Source organism: Dromaius novaehollandiae, chromosome 10, assembly GCF_036370855.1.
Source record: "Dromaius novaehollandiae isolate bDroNov1 chromosome 10, bDroNov1.hap1, whole genome shotgun sequence".
Classification (NCBI taxonomy): domain Eukaryota; kingdom Metazoa; phylum Chordata; class Aves; order Casuariiformes; family Dromaiidae; genus Dromaius; species Dromaius novaehollandiae.
In genome coordinates, this window is record NC_088107.1 from 1,025,843 (window position 1) to 1,044,780 (window position 18,938).

An 18,938-nucleotide genomic window follows, 5' to 3' on the forward strand; every position below is an offset into this window, starting at 1 on the left:
CTCTGCAAAGTAGGTGACACTAATATTTTCAGCACACATTGCTGGTTTTATTCACAGAAACAAACACAACATTCCAAAACTATGGGCCAAGTACCATACAAAGGGATTCTGTACCCTGAAGGAAGTGTGCGGCAGCATCTTCTGGCGAAACAGCAGAACTGGGCTGCAGGCAAGCACAAAGGCTGTGGAGCAGAGGCAGCAAGAAAGACAGTCTGCTACTTCTCCCATTGCTGTCTGGGCCAAACCTCTGGGGACTTACTAGCCACTGCTCTGAGCAGCCTTTGGGTAAAGAGCTGCCACAGTGCAGAGTCGGCAGGGCACTCCTGTGCTATAACTCCTACTGCAGCTGCGATCTCTTCTGGATCACTGGTAAGTATGAAGGCATCTCAGAACAAAGGCCTAAAGCAAGGTACTGGATGAGCAACATATTCTTGAAAGATTATAAAAAAGGTGCATTAAAGAGGTGCATTAAAGAGACGCATTAAAGAGGCCGTAATCTGGCTTAGTGGAATAAGGTGAAGGGTTAGGGAAGAGTCGAAGAGTTGAGTTCATTTCAACACTTAATGCCTAGGATGCACCTGGCCATTAACCCACGCAAAGGCTTGGTAATTTCTCCCTCCTAAGCTTTTTTCAGTCAGCTGGTAAACACTTTAGTCAACACTCTCTATCCTTTCCTCCACAAACCTCTGCAGCACAGCTTGATACAAACCACTACTGTTTCTCCAGTAATGTTATTAAATACACACCTTAGAAAGCTCATATAAGCAGAGAACCTGTCTACAGTAGTTTCTTCCATGGACGCATTCATCTATGAGAGCCTTCAGACTGACAACAACATGATCATCTGGAGAAGGAGCCACAATGTGTGTCCAGTCTTCTAAGCTTGATGCTGGAAACAAAAATACAACAAATTCCTTTCTCATAAAGACAGATAATAATACTAGGCCTTATACCCGAAGGAAGATGCCACAGACCCGTAGCAAATATATAATAGTTTCTCAATCCTTGAAAATTGAACTCATGGTAGCTGTGAATTTTTTTGTGAAGTTTTAGGGTGTAAACAACGTAACAGAATACAAATGTTCCAAAATATTCATAATAAATATTTAGATGTAAAATTCCTAAGTACAGGAGAGCAAGTATATGTGTTCAGTAGTCTTCCTGATGGCTTAGACTTCATTTATTCTATTCTATTTCTATTAAGCTTCATACCTGTTAATTTTAGAAAGTAATTTTCTAGCTGACAGCTTCTTATTCAGACTTTATAAATATGCACACAGTACTTTATGTACAAACACTGTCTATCAGTTTCAGCCTTACTATGAAGAAGAAAGACTAAAACCATTATAATGTACCAAGAGCCCAGAGAAATACATTAATTAAAATATTCCTGTGTTTCAGCTCCAGAAAGACATTCAAGATTTACTATAGTGTGTATTCCAAAAGCAGGGTCATAGATAATTACAGAACTATACAATGCTACTTTATCTGAACTGAATTGTGATCTACAAAAAGTGAATGTTTAAGAGATTACAAAATTGTATACAGAAACACTCTGCTTGAAGCACATACAATCAATGTCTATTACAAAGCTTCAAATTCCTTTCAACAGAGGATTTATGAACCAAGTAAGTAACCTGCTGTCAGGAAGACCCTATCTCCTGCAGAGATTTCCGGCAAAATAACACTGTGACAAAAGAGCAAGAAGCCAGTGGAACCCTGACAGGGGTATTACCTGTCAAGTGGCTGAGCTGGTTAGCATTACTTACTGCTTGGGATTCTGCTTGGCTGAGATGCGCTGTTCTCATCTGTCTTCTCTCTTGCTACAAGGAGAGTCTGAATATCTGTGTCTAATTTGTCTAGATCAGCCTCCCCTGAGGCCAGAGCTCTGCAGTGCAACACCAGTGAAACATCTCTGTTGTAGAATTGGAAATAGTGACAAACTCGGCTGGCTTCATGCACACTTCCTTCATCAAGAAGGCGTCCGATTAGAAACTTGAGCGATTCCTCCTCATCCTTAGTCAGGGTCTGCTGAGATTCTCTGAATGCAAGGCCCTCCAGCTTTAAGTATTTTGGTGTGTTCAGAGCAGGCAGCTTTGAAAAAGAAAACTCCTTAGCTAAGTTATCAAAGGTAAGATCCCCGTTCTCTAAAACACGGCAAGAAAAGCTTGATTTGCCTGACCCTGCATAGGTGGATAAAGTTTGTTGTGTGATGCGACAAATCCAGATCTGCTTCTCTATTTCTTCTAATTTATCCAGTGACACTGAGTCATTCTCAGCTAGCCAATGGCCAGCTAGGGTAAGCAACAGATGTTTCTCCGTAATGGTGTTTATCTTGTCAGGAGCTGAAGATTCAAATACTGTGTCTGCCTGATTCAAAAAGAAATCAGATGCAGCTTTGCTGGAGATTGAATTCTTCATGAAGCTGTCATTACATTTTTCCCAGAATTCAATTCTTGTCTGGTTTTGATGCCACTGTCCAGTGTTTCTTAACAGACTCAGATCTCTTAGAACCTGCAAAATTCATAGAAGGTTTAAACAACAATACTTTAAAAAGGAAAAATCACACTGAATGGCCTGAATATTTAAAAATGAATTCAGATTAAGTGTCCCAATATGTAACAAATACATCTGCTTTTCTCACCAAAAAACCCCTGGTTGTTTACCAAATAAAAATTGCATAAGAATAAAGAGAGCTCCGCTGTTCTTTTGAGCACAGCACTTGCAGCCAACTTGTTTGTTGTATTTGCATTTCAAATAGTCATTTGAAGAAGAATTTTTTTTGAAAAGGCTGAGAAGTAACGTTCTTAATACCGCCAACAATAGCAATATTAAGTATCATTATTTAACTATACTGTACCTCCTGGGTAACTACATTGTCCACGGGCAATTCCGCTAATTCTGCTACCTTCCGAGCCAGTGAGAACATTCCTTTCTCTTGCAGCTGCTCTAGAATTGATCTGCACTCATTCTGAAATGTCTCTGTATTGTAACTGGTTAGGATGGCGCGATTAATTGATATGGATGAATCCTGCAGGGTCTCACTGAGTGCACACAGTTTCTTCACATAAGGGCCTATTTTAAAAGAGTATAAACAATTAAAGGCAGTTGGTTTTTAAACCCAAGGAAATTCTGTTATTTATTTCAGCATGCAACCTGGCCAGAGAAGTGCAGATTTAACATTCTAAAGCTTTCACAGGACTGCAAATATATTCTAAACCTATAACTAAAATTTCTGTAGATTGCCTGTGCATTCCTTAACAATATACACTTGCACTTAATTGTTCTCCCAAATAAAATTACATGCAATTACGTTTTCCCCACTGCAATTTACTGTAAGGACCAATTCTTTTTACATAAATTCCTACACATGAATAAAATACTCTGAATAGACTTAAAGTAAACACTTTTAATTGCTCCAAAAACACCGTATGTGATTATTAGGTTAAAGCAGTAAGATCATATAGTAGAGGATGTGGTATTTACCGTCAAGTAGAAGATCATTTGCTGCAGCAAACAGCTGTAAGATTTTTCCTAATTCATATTCCGTTCTACACTGCTGCATCATCAATTCAAGAAGAAACAATGCCTGCGACTCCAACCATTGCACAGGTAATTGTGAAGGTGTTAGTTCATCTGCAGTTTTAAGCTGTGTATATGAAAAGATTTTTAAAGGTCTGGAAGGGTGGGGTTTTTTTGCAAGCATATTCTGCAGCAAATATAAAGATTCATTTCTATCCATTTTGGTGAAATCACGCTGGAAATCAGAAGTGTACCAAACATAACTTCTCTAACAAACGAACGGCCTCCCCAAGGGGGCACCGATCCATCACTGAAGTATGTGTTTGCCTTTGATCTGAAAGTAGTAGATTTTATGACAGGTTAACCACCAATTACCCCTGATAACCATGGAGCAGATGAAAGACACAAGAAGGATCGGAAATGGGTAGTAAAATAAATTGTTAGATTAATAGCTCTTGTCATATAGCTGTATACTTTATAAGCATATCCATTATGTATGTCAAAGGGCACATAGGGAAACTGATCTAGCCTGAGCTTGAATTGCAGGAAGAAAAACAACCAACCACTAATGACATGGAATGTTAGTTACTAACACGTTCAGGGAATTAGAAAACGGTGACGGAAAGAACCAAAATAATTTGTGAAAATATCTGCATGTGACAAACAAGGAACACAGCAGGGAACAACTTCAGTCCTGTTAAAATCAACTGCTGAATCAGTGTTTTAATTGGACTGCATAACTGTAATTCAGTTCACCGAGTCGTTTTCAAAATAAAGTCTGCAGTTTCTGACAACTGCCAAAACTAAAGTGGTATCAAAGCTCCTTTCAGAAACTCCCAAACATATTCAAGAACAGTTGTCTGTCTTGAATAGATAGTCTCTGTAAGCCACAGGTTTATCAGCACAATATTCATTTGCTCTAGTCAATGCAGAACAGGGAATACCCAAATTTACTCACCACAAGTAATTCAATTTACCACCAGTGGTCCTGCTTGAGTTAATGACACCCCTCATAAAGTGAGCTGCTCACACAAGGTGGACAAAATGTATTTCAGTCTGCCCGTATCAACTTAAAACAAAATTATTTAAAAAATGCAACGTGGGTAAAATGGTCAAAAACATTTTTCCATCAATTGCCAGCAATAAAAAGAATCTGCTGAAACCAGTCACTTCACAAATTAGCTCCCAGACTATTCTAAGCTTACCCTTTCTAATTATTTTCATATATGACATTAGATGACTATCACAGTCTAATATGAGCAGACCTAGACAAAGATATTCACAGAAAATGAATTCTACTTACTTCTGTGAGACTTGTCTGAAACTTGTCCAGTTTTGTTTTAGCTTCAATGTATTTTTTGAAGTTCATACATAGTTCATACATCTCCAGGAGATAGAGTAAAGGGGAATCCTTTAAGATACAAAACAGGTTGTAATTCTTTTCTGAAAGTACATCAACAAATAAAGAATTTGTGTTCCTCGGTGCCAGAACAATGAAGTTATTTATTTATTTAAAACAGCATGCAAGCTTGATACTTGATTTTCAAATTTGTAATAGTTGCAAGACTTCCATTCAAAGATTTTCTTATTTGGCCAGGACTTTTCATGGATTACATCCAAGCTATCCAGCCTAAAAATAGCAAGACAGAGGGGGAATCTACTGGCAACCTCCTCTCCAAGGAAGATTTGAGATACAGTCAAGGGTACTACTAAAAAGACATGACCTTACCTTTAAAAAGAGCTGGAAGCCATTTATAAGTGTTTTACTTTTTTCTTTTCTTAAAAACACCTTCCAGATAACTGATAGGTCATGAAGATCCCATTCATGGTTTTCAACTGAGCTTTGAATATGGTTTGTTGCTTCAGCTCTGGTAACATTATCCACAGTAGTAATTATCCAAACACAGAGGCACTGGATAATGTTGGCATCCTGCCAAATGGACAAAAAAAGGGCTTTATAACAACCAGAAGACAAATGTCACTTCATTACATATCACTGAACAAAATGTCATCCTAATCACAACAATTACTATCAGAACTGAGAAAAACTTGATGAATGCAACCTACGTATCTACCGTTTCACATAATTATGTACAATAAAAATGTCGAAATTGTCACTTTTTTATTATTCATACCTCTAGAAGATAAGTAACTTAATTAATACTCACTTGAAAACATGCTGCTAATACACTCAGAAAGGGAGCATGCTGCCTCATTCCTTCAGTCAAAAGGTAACATGAAGGGTTGGAATTCCCCTGACATTGAAAAAGGATTTGGAACAGGCTATCCTCATTTTTGCTCTCAGACATACTGGTAGCACTGTTCTGAGGACTTCCTATGTCAGAGCACAAAAACGGTAACTTCTCCAATGCCAGTGTCAAGTGATCTTGTAAAATGGGAGTGAAATCTTGAAGGATAGAAATGACCTAGGAAAACAGAATCAAAAGCATCTATATAGAGGGAGATTCAAAGAGAATGAGGGGGAAGGAGGCAGAAAGTACTAAGTACTTGCAGAAAAGTCAAACAAAACATTCTTCAAATTTTTTAGTACATTTCTGAAGATGTAGAGAGATTAAAATATTCTGTAAGTACAAAATATTATAATAAAATATCAAAATTCCTTGTTTTACATGAAGGTAAAATGCCTCCTAGAGACACTCACTTTCATCCTCACTGTATCTTGTACTGCTAACAATATATCATGAAAAGGAATTCTAGTGTCTGGTTAGTTATTTTTGTGTAATTATGGATTTTTCTTTTTTTGGAAAGAGTAATGAAGAGATACAAGTTAAAAACCCAGGCCTGCTCAGTATTATCTAAACTGGATTTTTGCAGTTATTATTTTTTATAAATTTCATTTAATTTTTACATATTGGTAATATTTTATTACTTTTTAAATTATGCTCAGTAACAAAAGTGGAAGACTTGGATTCTCAAAACTTCCGTATCTTAACATAAAAGATTGACTTAAGTTTTGAAATGAAAGATGAGCTGAGAAAAAATGAAAAATGAAAGATGATAAAGATGAGTTTATTAAAATTTATATTGAGCATATACCTCTCCAATACAAAAACTACTAACTAAATGATTTTAAAAAGTAAATTAAAACTACAAACACAATATGAACATGTCATAATAATAAGTAAACTTAACATGAAAACAAAGTCCCTTTTCGGCAAATAGTTTCGTGTCCAATTCACTTCAAAGATACACTGAAATCACTTCTCTCTGAAGACTGTTTTTTCCTGACTACTGATTAACACCACCACATACAATTTTTCAAATGGGGAGCTTTTTTCTAATCTCTTTTGATAGTTAGCTTTCATGCCCTTAGAAGCATTTTACTCCATCTACTGAAGAGTCAGTTTCCTCTGGAGTCAATTTTCTTTGTCTTGTGTTAGCTTTCCACATACCAAGAGGCAGAGAAAAGTAGAAAAGAGGAGAAACCCAGCTGTAAAGGAATCACGAACAGCGGATACCAAACCTCCTGAGACAACTTCTAACTCAACGGTAACTGACTAGGTTTCAATTTTATATTGTCCCTTCAATGTGATATCCTTTTGTAAGAATACTTTTTTCTTTCCTTTTTTTAATTATTATTATTTTTATTTCAAAAAGACCACCACTGACAAAGAGCATCCTTGCCTGAAAATCTTTATCTTCATTTATTATACACAGTCAGCTTACCTCATCTGGCTGGTAGCCGTACAGCTGGGTTTGGATGATGAACTGCAGCCAGTCGTTGGATTTAGCACATTCCTTTAGGTATGATGTACTCAGTCTAGTATTATGGAGTTTGCAGAATTGCATTACCAAAGACCACTGCCTTCTAGAGTCATTAGATGTCCTGCATGGAATTTAAAGATAACTTTAATTCAGCATTTCTGCTTTTACCTTCATGTACTGTATCTAAAAGCAGAAAAAAAAAGGGGGGGGGGGGAAAGAGACATAAGAACAAGCTTCTGAGGTTCAGCTGTAATGTGATATTTATATGAGATGTTAATAATGTGTAAGCTGATCATATGGGCTGAGATCCACTGCCTGCAGCAAATGCCAACACAAGCATTTCCATTGACTTCATTACAGATTAGATCAGATTCCACCGCAGGAGCTTCCACACTACCCTGTCCGTGCACACTCCCACTGAGGCAGGTACGCTGCCCAATCTTGAAAATGTAAGCTTTGAAAAGAATTGAACAATCTTTACTTCTAAGCCAGGGTGCTGCAACAGTGCTGCGGAGCAGTAAGTTTAAAATGCTGACTGCATTTCATTATTCTTGCCAATATACATCTATTACCTCTGTCATTTGAAATACCAAGATTATATGCTAAATTCAAATTCCGTTATTCAGTTTACCGCAATAAAATATAAACAGATCTCTTTAATAATACCTGAACACACAAATGTCAAAATTCAATGCTCAACGTCAATTTGTCAGCATAAAAAAAATTTAAATCATGTTTTACTCACTTATTTATTCCTTGATGCTCAACTGTATCCCAAAAGGCTTCTTCTAAGCAGGTAAGAATTTCTGCTGCTGCTGCTTTTTCACCATCAGCCAATTTTGTTAACTTATCAACTGTTTGAAAGAATGTATTACTACTTCTGAGATACTATTCTGGCATTAGAGAAATATTTTCAGAGGTAGTGGAGTAAACAAGAAGCTCAAGTCCTATTAATGTAAACACTTCAGTAAGTATGTCAAGTCAGGTACAAAGTGCCTACGTGATTTTTGAACAAGAATTTCAGCTTTCAAATCATCTAAGCATTTTTTTTAAATAAGCCAGATCTATAGTTCTAAACAACGTATTTTTAGAATTACCAGGAAAATGGAAATTAATCCCACTAATTTCCTAGTCAGGATATAAAAACATCCACGGAACTGTGCATACAATTTTCTAAATTTATTCCTAGGACAAATTTAAAGTCTTCTCAGTTTCAAACATCTGATTTTAATACAGTTGTAACACAGAATTCAAGTAAGAAAGTGGTAAGATACTTGGTAATGTCCCTCTATTTAATCCTCTAGTTATATTAAAACATTAAGCTGCATCTTACTAAAAATTACAGTGAGCCTTAGGCAGCTGTTTGACTCTATCCATTAGAGACTACTGCAATTCTGGCTGCTTATCACATTGCAGTCTTCCTGCCTTATTTGGTATGCCAGGTTCAAGCTGCACCTTGAAGATTAGTAAGAAGCAGCAATAGAAGAACAGCAAAATTCTTAGCTCCTCAAAGCATGATCCTACTCTTCCTGAGAGATGAGGCACCACCTTTCAATCCCTCTCTGCTTCTCATCCCAAGCAATATATATTACCCAATTCTAAAACAAGCAAAAGACACACTTACCAAAAGATTCTCTTATCAGATTGTGCTGAGATTCTTCCTTTCTAGTTTTATAATTGAAAATTATGTTTGCAACTTTAATATCAACTCTGAGCTTGAGGCTGTCAAGACCAAGCAATTCTAGAAAACAAACACAGGCTGCTCCTATTGAAGGTATATGAAAGAAAGAAAGGGCTAAAAGATAGGCTTCATTTCCTGCTTGCTGAATCCTAGAACAAAAAGAACACCAGTTAATACATATGATTTTCAACTGATCTGTCAAATACAAATATTCCCCATGTAAATAAGTAATTGCAAAGTGCCCTGTCTCACAAAGACTTTAGTAGCATGGGAGGTATTTACTAACCAAGAATTTCACGTTTAGAATAAATGTAGGTATGAGAATGAAGCCTTGTACGTGATAAACGTTCAAAGGACAGGCACAGAGTTTGAAATCTAATAAACTTTAATAAAAACAAAAGCCAATGCAAATGACACTATAACTAATAATAATAATAAAACCACTGTCAGTAGTTTTTAGTATAAAATGTTCCACTTTAGAATTTACAGTCTAAGCACTGCAGCATCAAGAACCTGAAATTGATTTGTGGATTGCACTGAATTAACTGTAAAAGGCTTCAAAACAGTGGCTGGTTCGCAGGATGTCTGCAATTTTTCCATACTGGTAACTGAAAAAGTTAGGGATGCTCGAGTCTGACATGAATTTTAAATTTATTCTTAGGACTTGTCAAAGTGGTATCTTTTTTCTACAAAGTGACCTAGAGGCTCAGTTCACTAGAAGAAACTACTTGTTTTTGACACGACTGGAACATTTTTCATTCCTTGCTGTGTGAATACTATTTAGTAATTCAAATTAAAGTTCACCTTCTTTTAGATGATATTTTATTCCTATGCTACCAATCTTTGAGATGGTATTTTATTTCTATGCTACCAAAAGCTAGACTGAATGGATTTCCAGGACACCTAAAATTTTGAGTAATTAACATGTAAATCATATATTGTTCTGTGCTCTTGGGATGATCTGCACACCACTCCTGTTTGCTGTCAGGGAGGATTAATGTAGTTTTTGTGCTGGGTTGTAACATCAAAAGAACAATCCAAATACCATTTTTTAGAAGACTTACAACTGTTTGGGGCATTTGCTCCTTACTAACTGCTGGACCAAAAATGTACCAAAAGCAAATGATGGACGTCCATGGTGCAAATAGTACAAAAAATCCAGTCGTTCCATTACAGCATATTTGTTCACCAGTTCAGGGGAAGAAAAATGAGGAAAGTCACTTGACGTATCTAGAAAGAATATCATCATTTTTATGAGCTGATAAACAGTTGATTTAAACATAGGAAATAGCTTTCAGCGACTGAACGTGAGATGATAGTCAAATAACTCTCTTGCTCTAATTTAAACTTCAACATACCCAGTCCCACTGGAATTCCAGTTCTCACTGTAAAAACAAAACTCTAATACTAACTTTTTCTAATAGCCATGATCAGATCATTTCTTCTTAGGACCTCAATTTGCCTTTAAAAGAAGAAAATAATGCTTTCCTATCTCATAGTACTTCATAAAGATTTCTGTCTGTGAAGAACTTAGGGGAAAAAAGACAATCCATCTAGCCATGATTTAATTTCAAAGCAAATTTTTAGTAAAATCAGCTATTTTTTTGTAAAAGGAATGTCCTTTTGAATAGGTTTATCAGACAAACGATTCCACTGAAAGGTATTTTATCTGAAGTAAACAGGCTAACAAAGCATATAAAACTAGAGAGTGACATACCTGATAAAGCAAGAGTATTTGTTGACTGCCAGCCAAACAATTTAGTGGGATCAAAGGGCACTAATGACTGAAAGATTAGACACAAAATACACTCAGTCAGCTTAAGATTTTGACATCAGACCAGACTAGAGAATGTGTCAGGGAGCTACAGCAGCAGATAATCAAGAATTGCCTGCGCTGCTAGTTGTATCTTGTACAGTTCTCCCTCAAAAGCACATATTTATCTGCTGATGTAGGACCAGAATGCAAACAAGTGCAAAGAAATGCTTCAACTTTAGTCTAAGGAAATGGGGAAGAACATGTTCAAGTATTTTGCTGAACTGTGATCTTAGCAAACTACCACTTTCCTAACAATGAATAACTCGTAGCATTTCTTCCAGCTATCAGCTATTTGTCATTTCATACCACACATCTCAAGCAGAAGTCATTTGCCCAGAAATGTTTGTCATAACATTCCAGAAGATGCTATTCTTTAATTTTAAATTTCAATTTCCCTTAGACAATTTAAACATTTTAATTTTTTATAATACTATACAACCTGGTTACTGAATACAGAAGAATATTATTTTTCTGACATTCCAGGACTGTCACACACAACCTCTGCTGGTGTTAAACACTGCAGATATCTTCACATGTCTGGATTAAAAATGCCAGACTCATTTTAACTAGTATTGAGATAACATATTAAAAAAAAAATGGAATGTAGCTACAAACTTTAGCTCCCAGTTAAGGATTCCCAGAAAACAACATTGTCCCTGCCCACCAGGATTTAGCTGAAAACAAACTTCTCTTGGTTTACTTGTCTTTTGCCAAACAGCTCTATTAAGAAAAAATTTTGTATACCTGAACAAGATGGTAAAGAGAGATGTCAGGTGGCAAAATTCCATGAGAAGTACACTGGGGAAAGAGAGCAGCTTTGAGCTTGGGGTAAGGAGCCAATGCCATTTTTAAGAGCTGAGGATCAACTTTCTTTACAGTTCTTTCCTTATCTTCATTCTGAAGAACCTATATTGAAAAGAAGCAAAATTATTTCACCAGGAAGAAATAACTGCATTAGGATAATTTGCAGGAATTTGGCATATGGTAGTAACACAGAAAAAATATTCCAAAACGTCCTTGTAAGTTATATTAGACAAACCTTCAACAATAACTGTAGCTTTAGGCTACTCTGCTATATATCACAACGCTGTCTGTATTAATAAAATCTGTTCTACTGCATGTATTTTTTATAATTTTTTTTATCTCTGTAACACAATACAATTAGTTAGCACAATGTAACCAATAAGTAAAACGGTTTTTGATGTGTGCCCAGATTTTTAGTGTTTAAGAATAAAAAAAAAAAAAAGAAGCTGACTAACATCTATTCAGACCCAAACAGAAGAGGAGGCTAATTACCCATTGTTTCATTTAGTCAAAAATGACAAATGACTATAAAAGGGGATAGTGGTCTAATAAAAACAGGCACATCATTTTAAAAGTTTATTGAAAATCTTTTCATGAATTAAACTGTTTTAAGAATACAAACGTCTATAAACATTCTCAGCTATAACTGCTATGAAGGAGTTAAAGAATCCAACTCACATCCACTAGGCCTTGCTATTTCTAAACGATGTTACTTTCTGAAGCACTCTACTGTGAAAGTAACATTTAGTCAACTCAAATTGAAACATGCAACACCAAACCCAAGTTTCTGCATGAGAAGAAATCATACAACAGCGTTTGTGTATTCATTTTTAGCAACTTACTCCCTTCAGTTTTCACCATCAAGCGAGAACTTCACCAAAAACTTGTCAATACTTTGTTTCACACAGTACCTGATCAATACCTCCAGGTGCATACATTGTGGTCGCGAGTGCTAATAGTGTACGTCCTTCCAGTAACATGCTGTTCACACTGGCTTGATTACTAGGAATCAGTATCTGAGCATTTGCTAGACTAGCCTGAAAAATCATCTTTGGATCTAGAAGGAAGAAAAGCGAGATTTAATTTCATTAAAAAAACAGTATTATTCATTTATGCTTAAAACTGTTCTATGACTGAGAAACAAGTTGATTTCTCTATTTATTTGTTGTTAATAGTGATGTTTTTCTTGATCTACTCACAAATACAGATAAGCCCTTCCCATTCGTATTAAGTTTTCCCTGATTTCAAGCCACAGTTTTACCTGTGAAGATTGAGCCGGATCAAGTCCCACCCCACATTTTTGCATTTCACTACTAATTACTAATACTAATAACATTATCTGAAAAAATGCAAGCTGCACTTGATTGTTATTTTTATCATCTCTTAATGTGTACCTCTACAAAAGATGAAAGGCTTTTTAAAAAGAGTACAGGGTACTAAGGGTACAAATTCTAGTGATTTTCAACCATTAACTAAAAAAAAGTCTTCGTTCAAGCAAAGACATAATCCAAGCTGCAGAGAAGCCAAAATGCACTGTAAAACGTAGAGGAAACTATAATTTTAATGTGTATGTATTTCCTTCTGTATTATTCTCCTTCTGCTCAGCCTTTTACTAAAATAATCAGATTGGAGGCTATGATGATCATACACAAACCAATTTGGACATATCTACAGCCTCAAAATCTTTATGTATTTATACTCGCAACTGTTTAAGTAGAAATTATCATCAACATTTTAGAAATGGGGAACTGATGCACACATAAATGATTTACTATGGTCAAAGAGTCTGCAGCAGAACAGAGGAATAAACCCAGATGTCCCAAATATTTGGCTAGCAGTTTAAACATTGGGCCATAGCTGAGTGAGGCCAGCCTCCTACCTCGTGGGTTACTGGCAACCCCTCGACACTGCACGAGAAATTCAAACCAGGGATGAGCTTCATGCAATTCCTTGTTATCCAAAATAGGACAGTTTGAAGGAGTTAAACTGGAAACAAGAAGAGCAGCAGCACAGTGAAAATACAATACTCATTCACAGAAACCACCACCCTCTGCCTTAGTAATACTCATTAAAAGTTAAGAGCATCTGACTTGGTGATACGGTGATTCATTTCATTATCATGACAGAGCCAAATCATATCATCTATCAATACAAGATATGCAGCTCCAACTGATACACCGTCTCTGGCAGTTCCCTTCTGTAAGACTACGTTTTTGTGCTTGCTTGCTTCTATAAATGAAAATAGCAGTTTCCCAGGCTGACAACCCCAAGCCCTTCCCAAAGAAGGGGCTCAATTCATAAAAAACATTCTTTGCATAGTTTGAACATTTTATGCAACTAGTTTAATTGATTGTAGGCTTTCCTCTGTCCCACTTCTACCTTCTTACTCAATTGCACTATTAGACTGGCATTAGAACTAAGAAATTTTTATTGCAAAGTATTCTTTATTGCAAAGTATATAGACAGTTCCAAAACTTAGTATTTCTTTCTCCTCTTCAAATCCCAACTCATCCTAATTTAGATGGAAACCAGAAATTCCTTTATTTGTCAATGTACTGAGAATGTGCCCATGCCTGTGGTCAAGTGAGAGAGTTTCTGAAGAACAAGTTGGCCTCGCTCACTTAAGAATGCATTGCTTATAGTGTTATACTGATTACACATATAATCATTTCCTTTACTGCCTGACATGCAAATAATCATGACAAGACAACGTGAATAAAGCTCCAAAATACAGCACGAAATCTAACACACTGCCCCAGCTTTTCATGAAATGATGCCACAGTGATCCAAGCAGTCTTTCTTGCCAAGCAGCAAGGTCCTAGGAAAATTTCTACTGACAGTTATTAAAGTTGTGTTTTACTATTTAAATTGGCATGTAATCTGATGGATGAATAAAGCATTCATACCTGTAATAGTCTAAGTAAGTGTATAATAGATACTGCAAATTACGTTCTAAACAGTGAAGGACAAAACAAGCATGGAAGTCCAAACCACTTGCAGCATTGTATTTTGGAACGGGGTGAGGATTTTGCATTACTCCCCCAAGGCAAGACAATCTTTGGAGCAGAAGTTCAAAATCTTCTAACTCAGAAAGGACAAAAATTCCATTTCTATCAGAAAAAAGAGAAAGCATACACACTGATTAGACAGCTAACTCTTTCACAAGTTCTGAAATGTGGTTTTAGTTCAAAACTATAAAACAGATCTAGGCAATTATTTCATTACTGAGGCAAACACAACATGCCAAAATACACAAAGTTTGATAGCACTCTACCACTATCTTAGATGCTACAGTTCATTGCAGAAAATAAGGTGTGAAAAGTGAAATACTACATTTAAAATTTTATCCCTTGCACTAAAATAGGGAGCAGGAATATAATCTTCATGGGAGGATTTCGATTGCTCCCAGGCTTGTTACTGTTTTCAGAGTATTGAAAGTGAAGTACCAGACTAAATTTATTAAAGGATTTGTGCTGTTTTTAAAAAGGGCATCAAATACTATAAAAAATTAGTATTTATCGAAGATTTTATTAACAGGTACTTCTACAACTATTTGAATTTGGTTCCACGTAAAACAGAAAATTAGTATAACACAGGAAGGGCACATACCTAGCCAGTTTGTCTAATATTTCATTTCTCATGTAGCCACTACATAACATGTTTCGGTCAATAATGTCTGGAGTCAGAAGGGGCCAGTTAACTGGTCCACACAAAGTCTGGTGGGGCTCAGATTCCTCAATCCATGAACAAAGACTACGCCAATCATGCTGGGCTGTCAGGTGCCTCCAAAGAACCTCAGGATTACAGGTCTTGAATTCTGCATTAAAAAGAAAAAAAAAACACACAAAAAGAAGAAACCCCCACAAACAAACACTAATTAGGGAAATACTGACATTTCTTTATACATGTATATATTTTTAATGAGCTGGTATTTCCTTTTGCAAAGATGATGCTGAGATAAATATACTGTTGCAGCTAGTTGAGAGATTTACATTGAAAAAACTAAATATTACTCTGTAACTTTACAAAACACAGAGGATTATCTCACTTACAACGAATAGCAACTCATTAGATAAGTCTTTTTCAGCTAGTTCCAGCCTCTTCTCTCCAGGAAAAACACAAGTGGCTTTCAGAACACAACAGGACAAAACAGTTTGCTTCTGACTGAATCTGTAACTTCTCCGTTTTCACTGACAAAAAATAAATGACCTACTGCGGTAGCACACAGCTTTAGTTGTATCAATGCCACTCCAACACAACCGCATTATACTACTTCAAAGACACTCAAGTTTTTAATTAACAGTTTCTTAAACTCTTTAGTACTCGAGTACTTGCCTTCACGTGTTTTTCTGGGGAGAAGAATCATTTCCTGAATAAGTTCATCCCACCACTGAGCCCAGTTAAACATCACTCTCAGTTCTCTATTGTGAACCTGATGTTTATCACAATTCAGGAATGAGTCTAAAACAGCTGTATGTCTGGAAAATTCTTGTTCCTTTCTCCAGTTCGTGAAACTGCAATGAAGCTTTCCATTAATACATATACTATTACTCTTTAAAAAACAAGAGATGATAAAAGAATCAGTAAGTTTTGCTAGTTCTTTTTTGAAGAAAGCTCTACGTGGTAGAGGGACTTATTTCAGCCAAGAGTGTGACAGCGCACAGAAAAGCAATCAGAAAAGAATAATTTTTCCAAAACTGACATATTAAATAGTAAGTATGATAACATTTTTACAGTTATTTAATTTTAAAAGGAGAACATTTGGTAAGAGATTTTTCTAAGTTGCGTTATGTTGCAATATTACAGATATATATCAAAAAAAAGCAAACATTCCACCTCAATATGTTTCAATTGATCAACAATTCTAATAATATCCTTAGTTATTAAAAATGCATCATTTATGTTGGTAACATGAACAGAAGACCTCCATTGCACCAACAATAGTAAGTTACAACTTAAGTCTGGAAAGAACATGACAGCAATTGTTATATTAATGCAAAAAGCCATCAGTTCCTATACCGACCCTTACTTCTGCAAATGAAGACCTGCATGACACAAACAAAATTACAGAAGACTACATCTGTCAGTGCATTAGATCATATGGAACCCAGAAATCACAATATTTAAAAGCCTATTAACTTTATTAATTAATAATTAAAATCTGTAAACCACATTACCTGGAAAGAGATTGAATCTCTTTATTTTCTTGGAAGGATTCTGAGTAAACGTTTTCAACCTGATGCACAAAGTCTATCATTTTCTTCTCTTTTTCAGAAAAATAATTTTCTTCTTGTAAAACTTTCACCTTTAATTCAAATTAAAGTATTAGCTGCTATTACAGTTTTTCTCTACTTATCATATATTAAACTGACAAATGATCCTGCAAGTGTAAAGAGTTAATCAACTATAGGAAAAAATGCTGGATGCATTGAGGTCAATGCATTTTTATTTAACTTTCAAGAGAGCCAGGATTACATACTCTGTGCAAGTACATGAGAAGTAGATCAGAATCAAAATAAAGAAATGACACTTTAACCAGTTTAACTGCAAATGCAAAAGATCATAGGTATGTCAATGGTGTTTGAGCAGCTACACTTCATGGATGAAGGGACAAAAACAGTTTGTTCCCATTCTGAAAATGTGTTCAATACAAAGTTTCTCTCTGCATAAATACAGAGAAAGTTAAAAGTTTTCAGAGCTGAGAACATCAGACAGACAAAAAAGGCCTTTTCTACACTTACCAACAAATCTCGTACACTTTTATCAACCGTGTAGAAACATATCTTATGCAATTCTTCCTTCACATCAAAACCCTAACAAAAAAGAAGATATTAATTGTATGCAAACAGTATAAATGCAGCTGTACATTGATAGAATAAATGCATCTGCTTTCTTTCCAAAGCACAGAAACTTTTACAAGCATGCTTGGTTATTCTCTTCATCACATGGAACAGATCAAGTTCAGTATTGCCCTCACCCACACCTGAATAAAACCACTAGAGATAACGTAGCAACCCATTGATCTGTGTGATCTCACCAGCACGCCTGCATATAAAATTTGTATCCTTTGCTACCTAACTTGCCAGAATCACCATTACACTTTGCTGGTCATAACATCGGTCAACACACATTCATTAATGTGCCTTCTCAGCGTTCTGAAGGAACATTAGTAATCAAGCCAATTCTTAAAAACATGTTAATTTTCATTGTACAAAATATATTTGGTAGAATCATAACATCAATAAGAAAGCTAAGAATCTCCCCCAACACACTTCGCATTCATTTATTTCATTTGTCATAAAGAAGTGTTCAGTTTTATCAGCAGGCTTATTGAACAACACTCACCATGTTTCTTAAAAGTTCTGAGGCCTCTCTGGTATTTTCCTTTAGAAGACGGTCATAAACCAAATTTAAACCTATCTGAATAAATTCCTGAATACTTTGAGCAGGATGCTGACGTATATGGAAGAAGGTCTGGGCCTCTGGTACTTTGTTGCTTAAAATGGCGTCAGCAATGACTTCCTGAAAGAGAAAAATGCTTCTGGAACAAAATGATGCTATTAATCTACAATGTTACTATCTTTATGTTCCCTATTTTGACTTTTTCCCAATAGTTTGAAGATATTTTCAAATTAAACATTTCCTTGAATATATTTCATAATAATTCTTGAAAACTGATTTTTCATTTTTACCTCTGTTGTTAGTTTCTCCCACATTTGGCTTTCCTCTATTGTAGGCATGTCTTCATCAAGATCACCTCCTATGTGTATGGGATTTGTCTGCAGTCGAGGAAACTTGATCACAAATGTTCTAAGGTCAATAATGTAATCTGATAAAATATTTGCGGCCTTCTGCAGGTATTCATCAAGTTCTGTCAAGAACATCCAAGATATCAGTTAAATGGAAATTAACGATACAGCATTCTTGCTGCTTATCAATGCTGAACACATTCTCCCTACTTTATTAAACTAAACACACCTCAGAGGAAAGAAGACATCAGCTCGGAACAGATACTGATACTGCCCGCTTCTGTTGGGGTACAGTCACAATCCTACCAGAGGTCCACCTGTCTTCACTGATCTGTTTGCGCCTTCAGGGACTAGCAAATGACAACTGAAATTTTTAATCATTCCAGCCAATTATTAGTCAGACGTGTCCTCTTAAAAATGCAGGGGCATTCTACCATAACATTCATGTAGTAAGAAGCAAAGACTACTAAAAATCATGTAGAAAAAATGTTTATTAAAAACAAGAATGAATGGCCTGCATTTTTTACTGTCACAAGGAAACAGTTCTGCTTTAAGATGTGTAGTCTGCTGATCCACAGACCAAAAAGCACCACGGAGACAGCTGTGCAGACCCAAAAAGCAGGAAAGCACACTGTACATT

General features: G+C 35.9%; 1 protein-coding gene across 2 annotated transcripts in view; it reads right to left on the bottom strand.

The window, feature by feature from the left end:
• The window catches only part of SPG11 (SPG11 vesicle trafficking associated, spatacsin), a 37,868-nt gene that overhangs the window by 9,122 nt on the left and 9,808 nt on the right, over nt 1-18,938 (bottom strand). For both annotated transcript variants that reach the window (XM_064517798.1, XM_026108037.2), the window contains exons 10-31: nt 18,242-18,420; nt 17,895-18,071; nt 17,291-17,362; nt 16,727-16,854; nt 15,885-16,063; nt 15,159-15,366; nt 14,456-14,659; nt 13,429-13,535; nt 12,461-12,606; nt 11,490-11,651; nt 10,647-10,713; nt 9,994-10,159; nt 8,873-9,078; nt 7,994-8,102; nt 7,210-7,369; nt 5,691-5,948; nt 5,252-5,452; nt 4,826-4,933; nt 3,487-3,649; nt 2,861-3,075; nt 1,770-2,514; nt 747-889 (exon numbers count right to left, since the gene is read on the bottom strand). In XM_064517798.1, the coding sequence (XP_064373868.1) occupies nt 747-889; nt 1,770-2,514; nt 2,861-3,075; nt 3,487-3,649; nt 4,826-4,933; nt 5,252-5,452; nt 5,691-5,948; nt 7,210-7,369; nt 7,994-8,102; nt 8,873-9,078; nt 9,994-10,159; nt 10,647-10,713; nt 11,490-11,651; nt 12,461-12,606; nt 13,429-13,535; nt 14,456-14,659; nt 15,159-15,366; nt 15,885-16,063; nt 16,727-16,854; nt 17,291-17,362; nt 17,895-18,071; nt 18,242-18,420 (4,103 nt within the window). The remainder of the gene's footprint in view (nt 1-746; nt 890-1,769; nt 2,515-2,860; nt 3,076-3,486; nt 3,650-4,825; nt 4,934-5,251; nt 5,453-5,690; nt 5,949-7,209; nt 7,370-7,993; nt 8,103-8,872; nt 9,079-9,993; nt 10,160-10,646; nt 10,714-11,489; nt 11,652-12,460; nt 12,607-13,428; nt 13,536-14,455; nt 14,660-15,158; nt 15,367-15,884; nt 16,064-16,726; nt 16,855-17,290; nt 17,363-17,894; nt 18,072-18,241; nt 18,421-18,938) is intronic.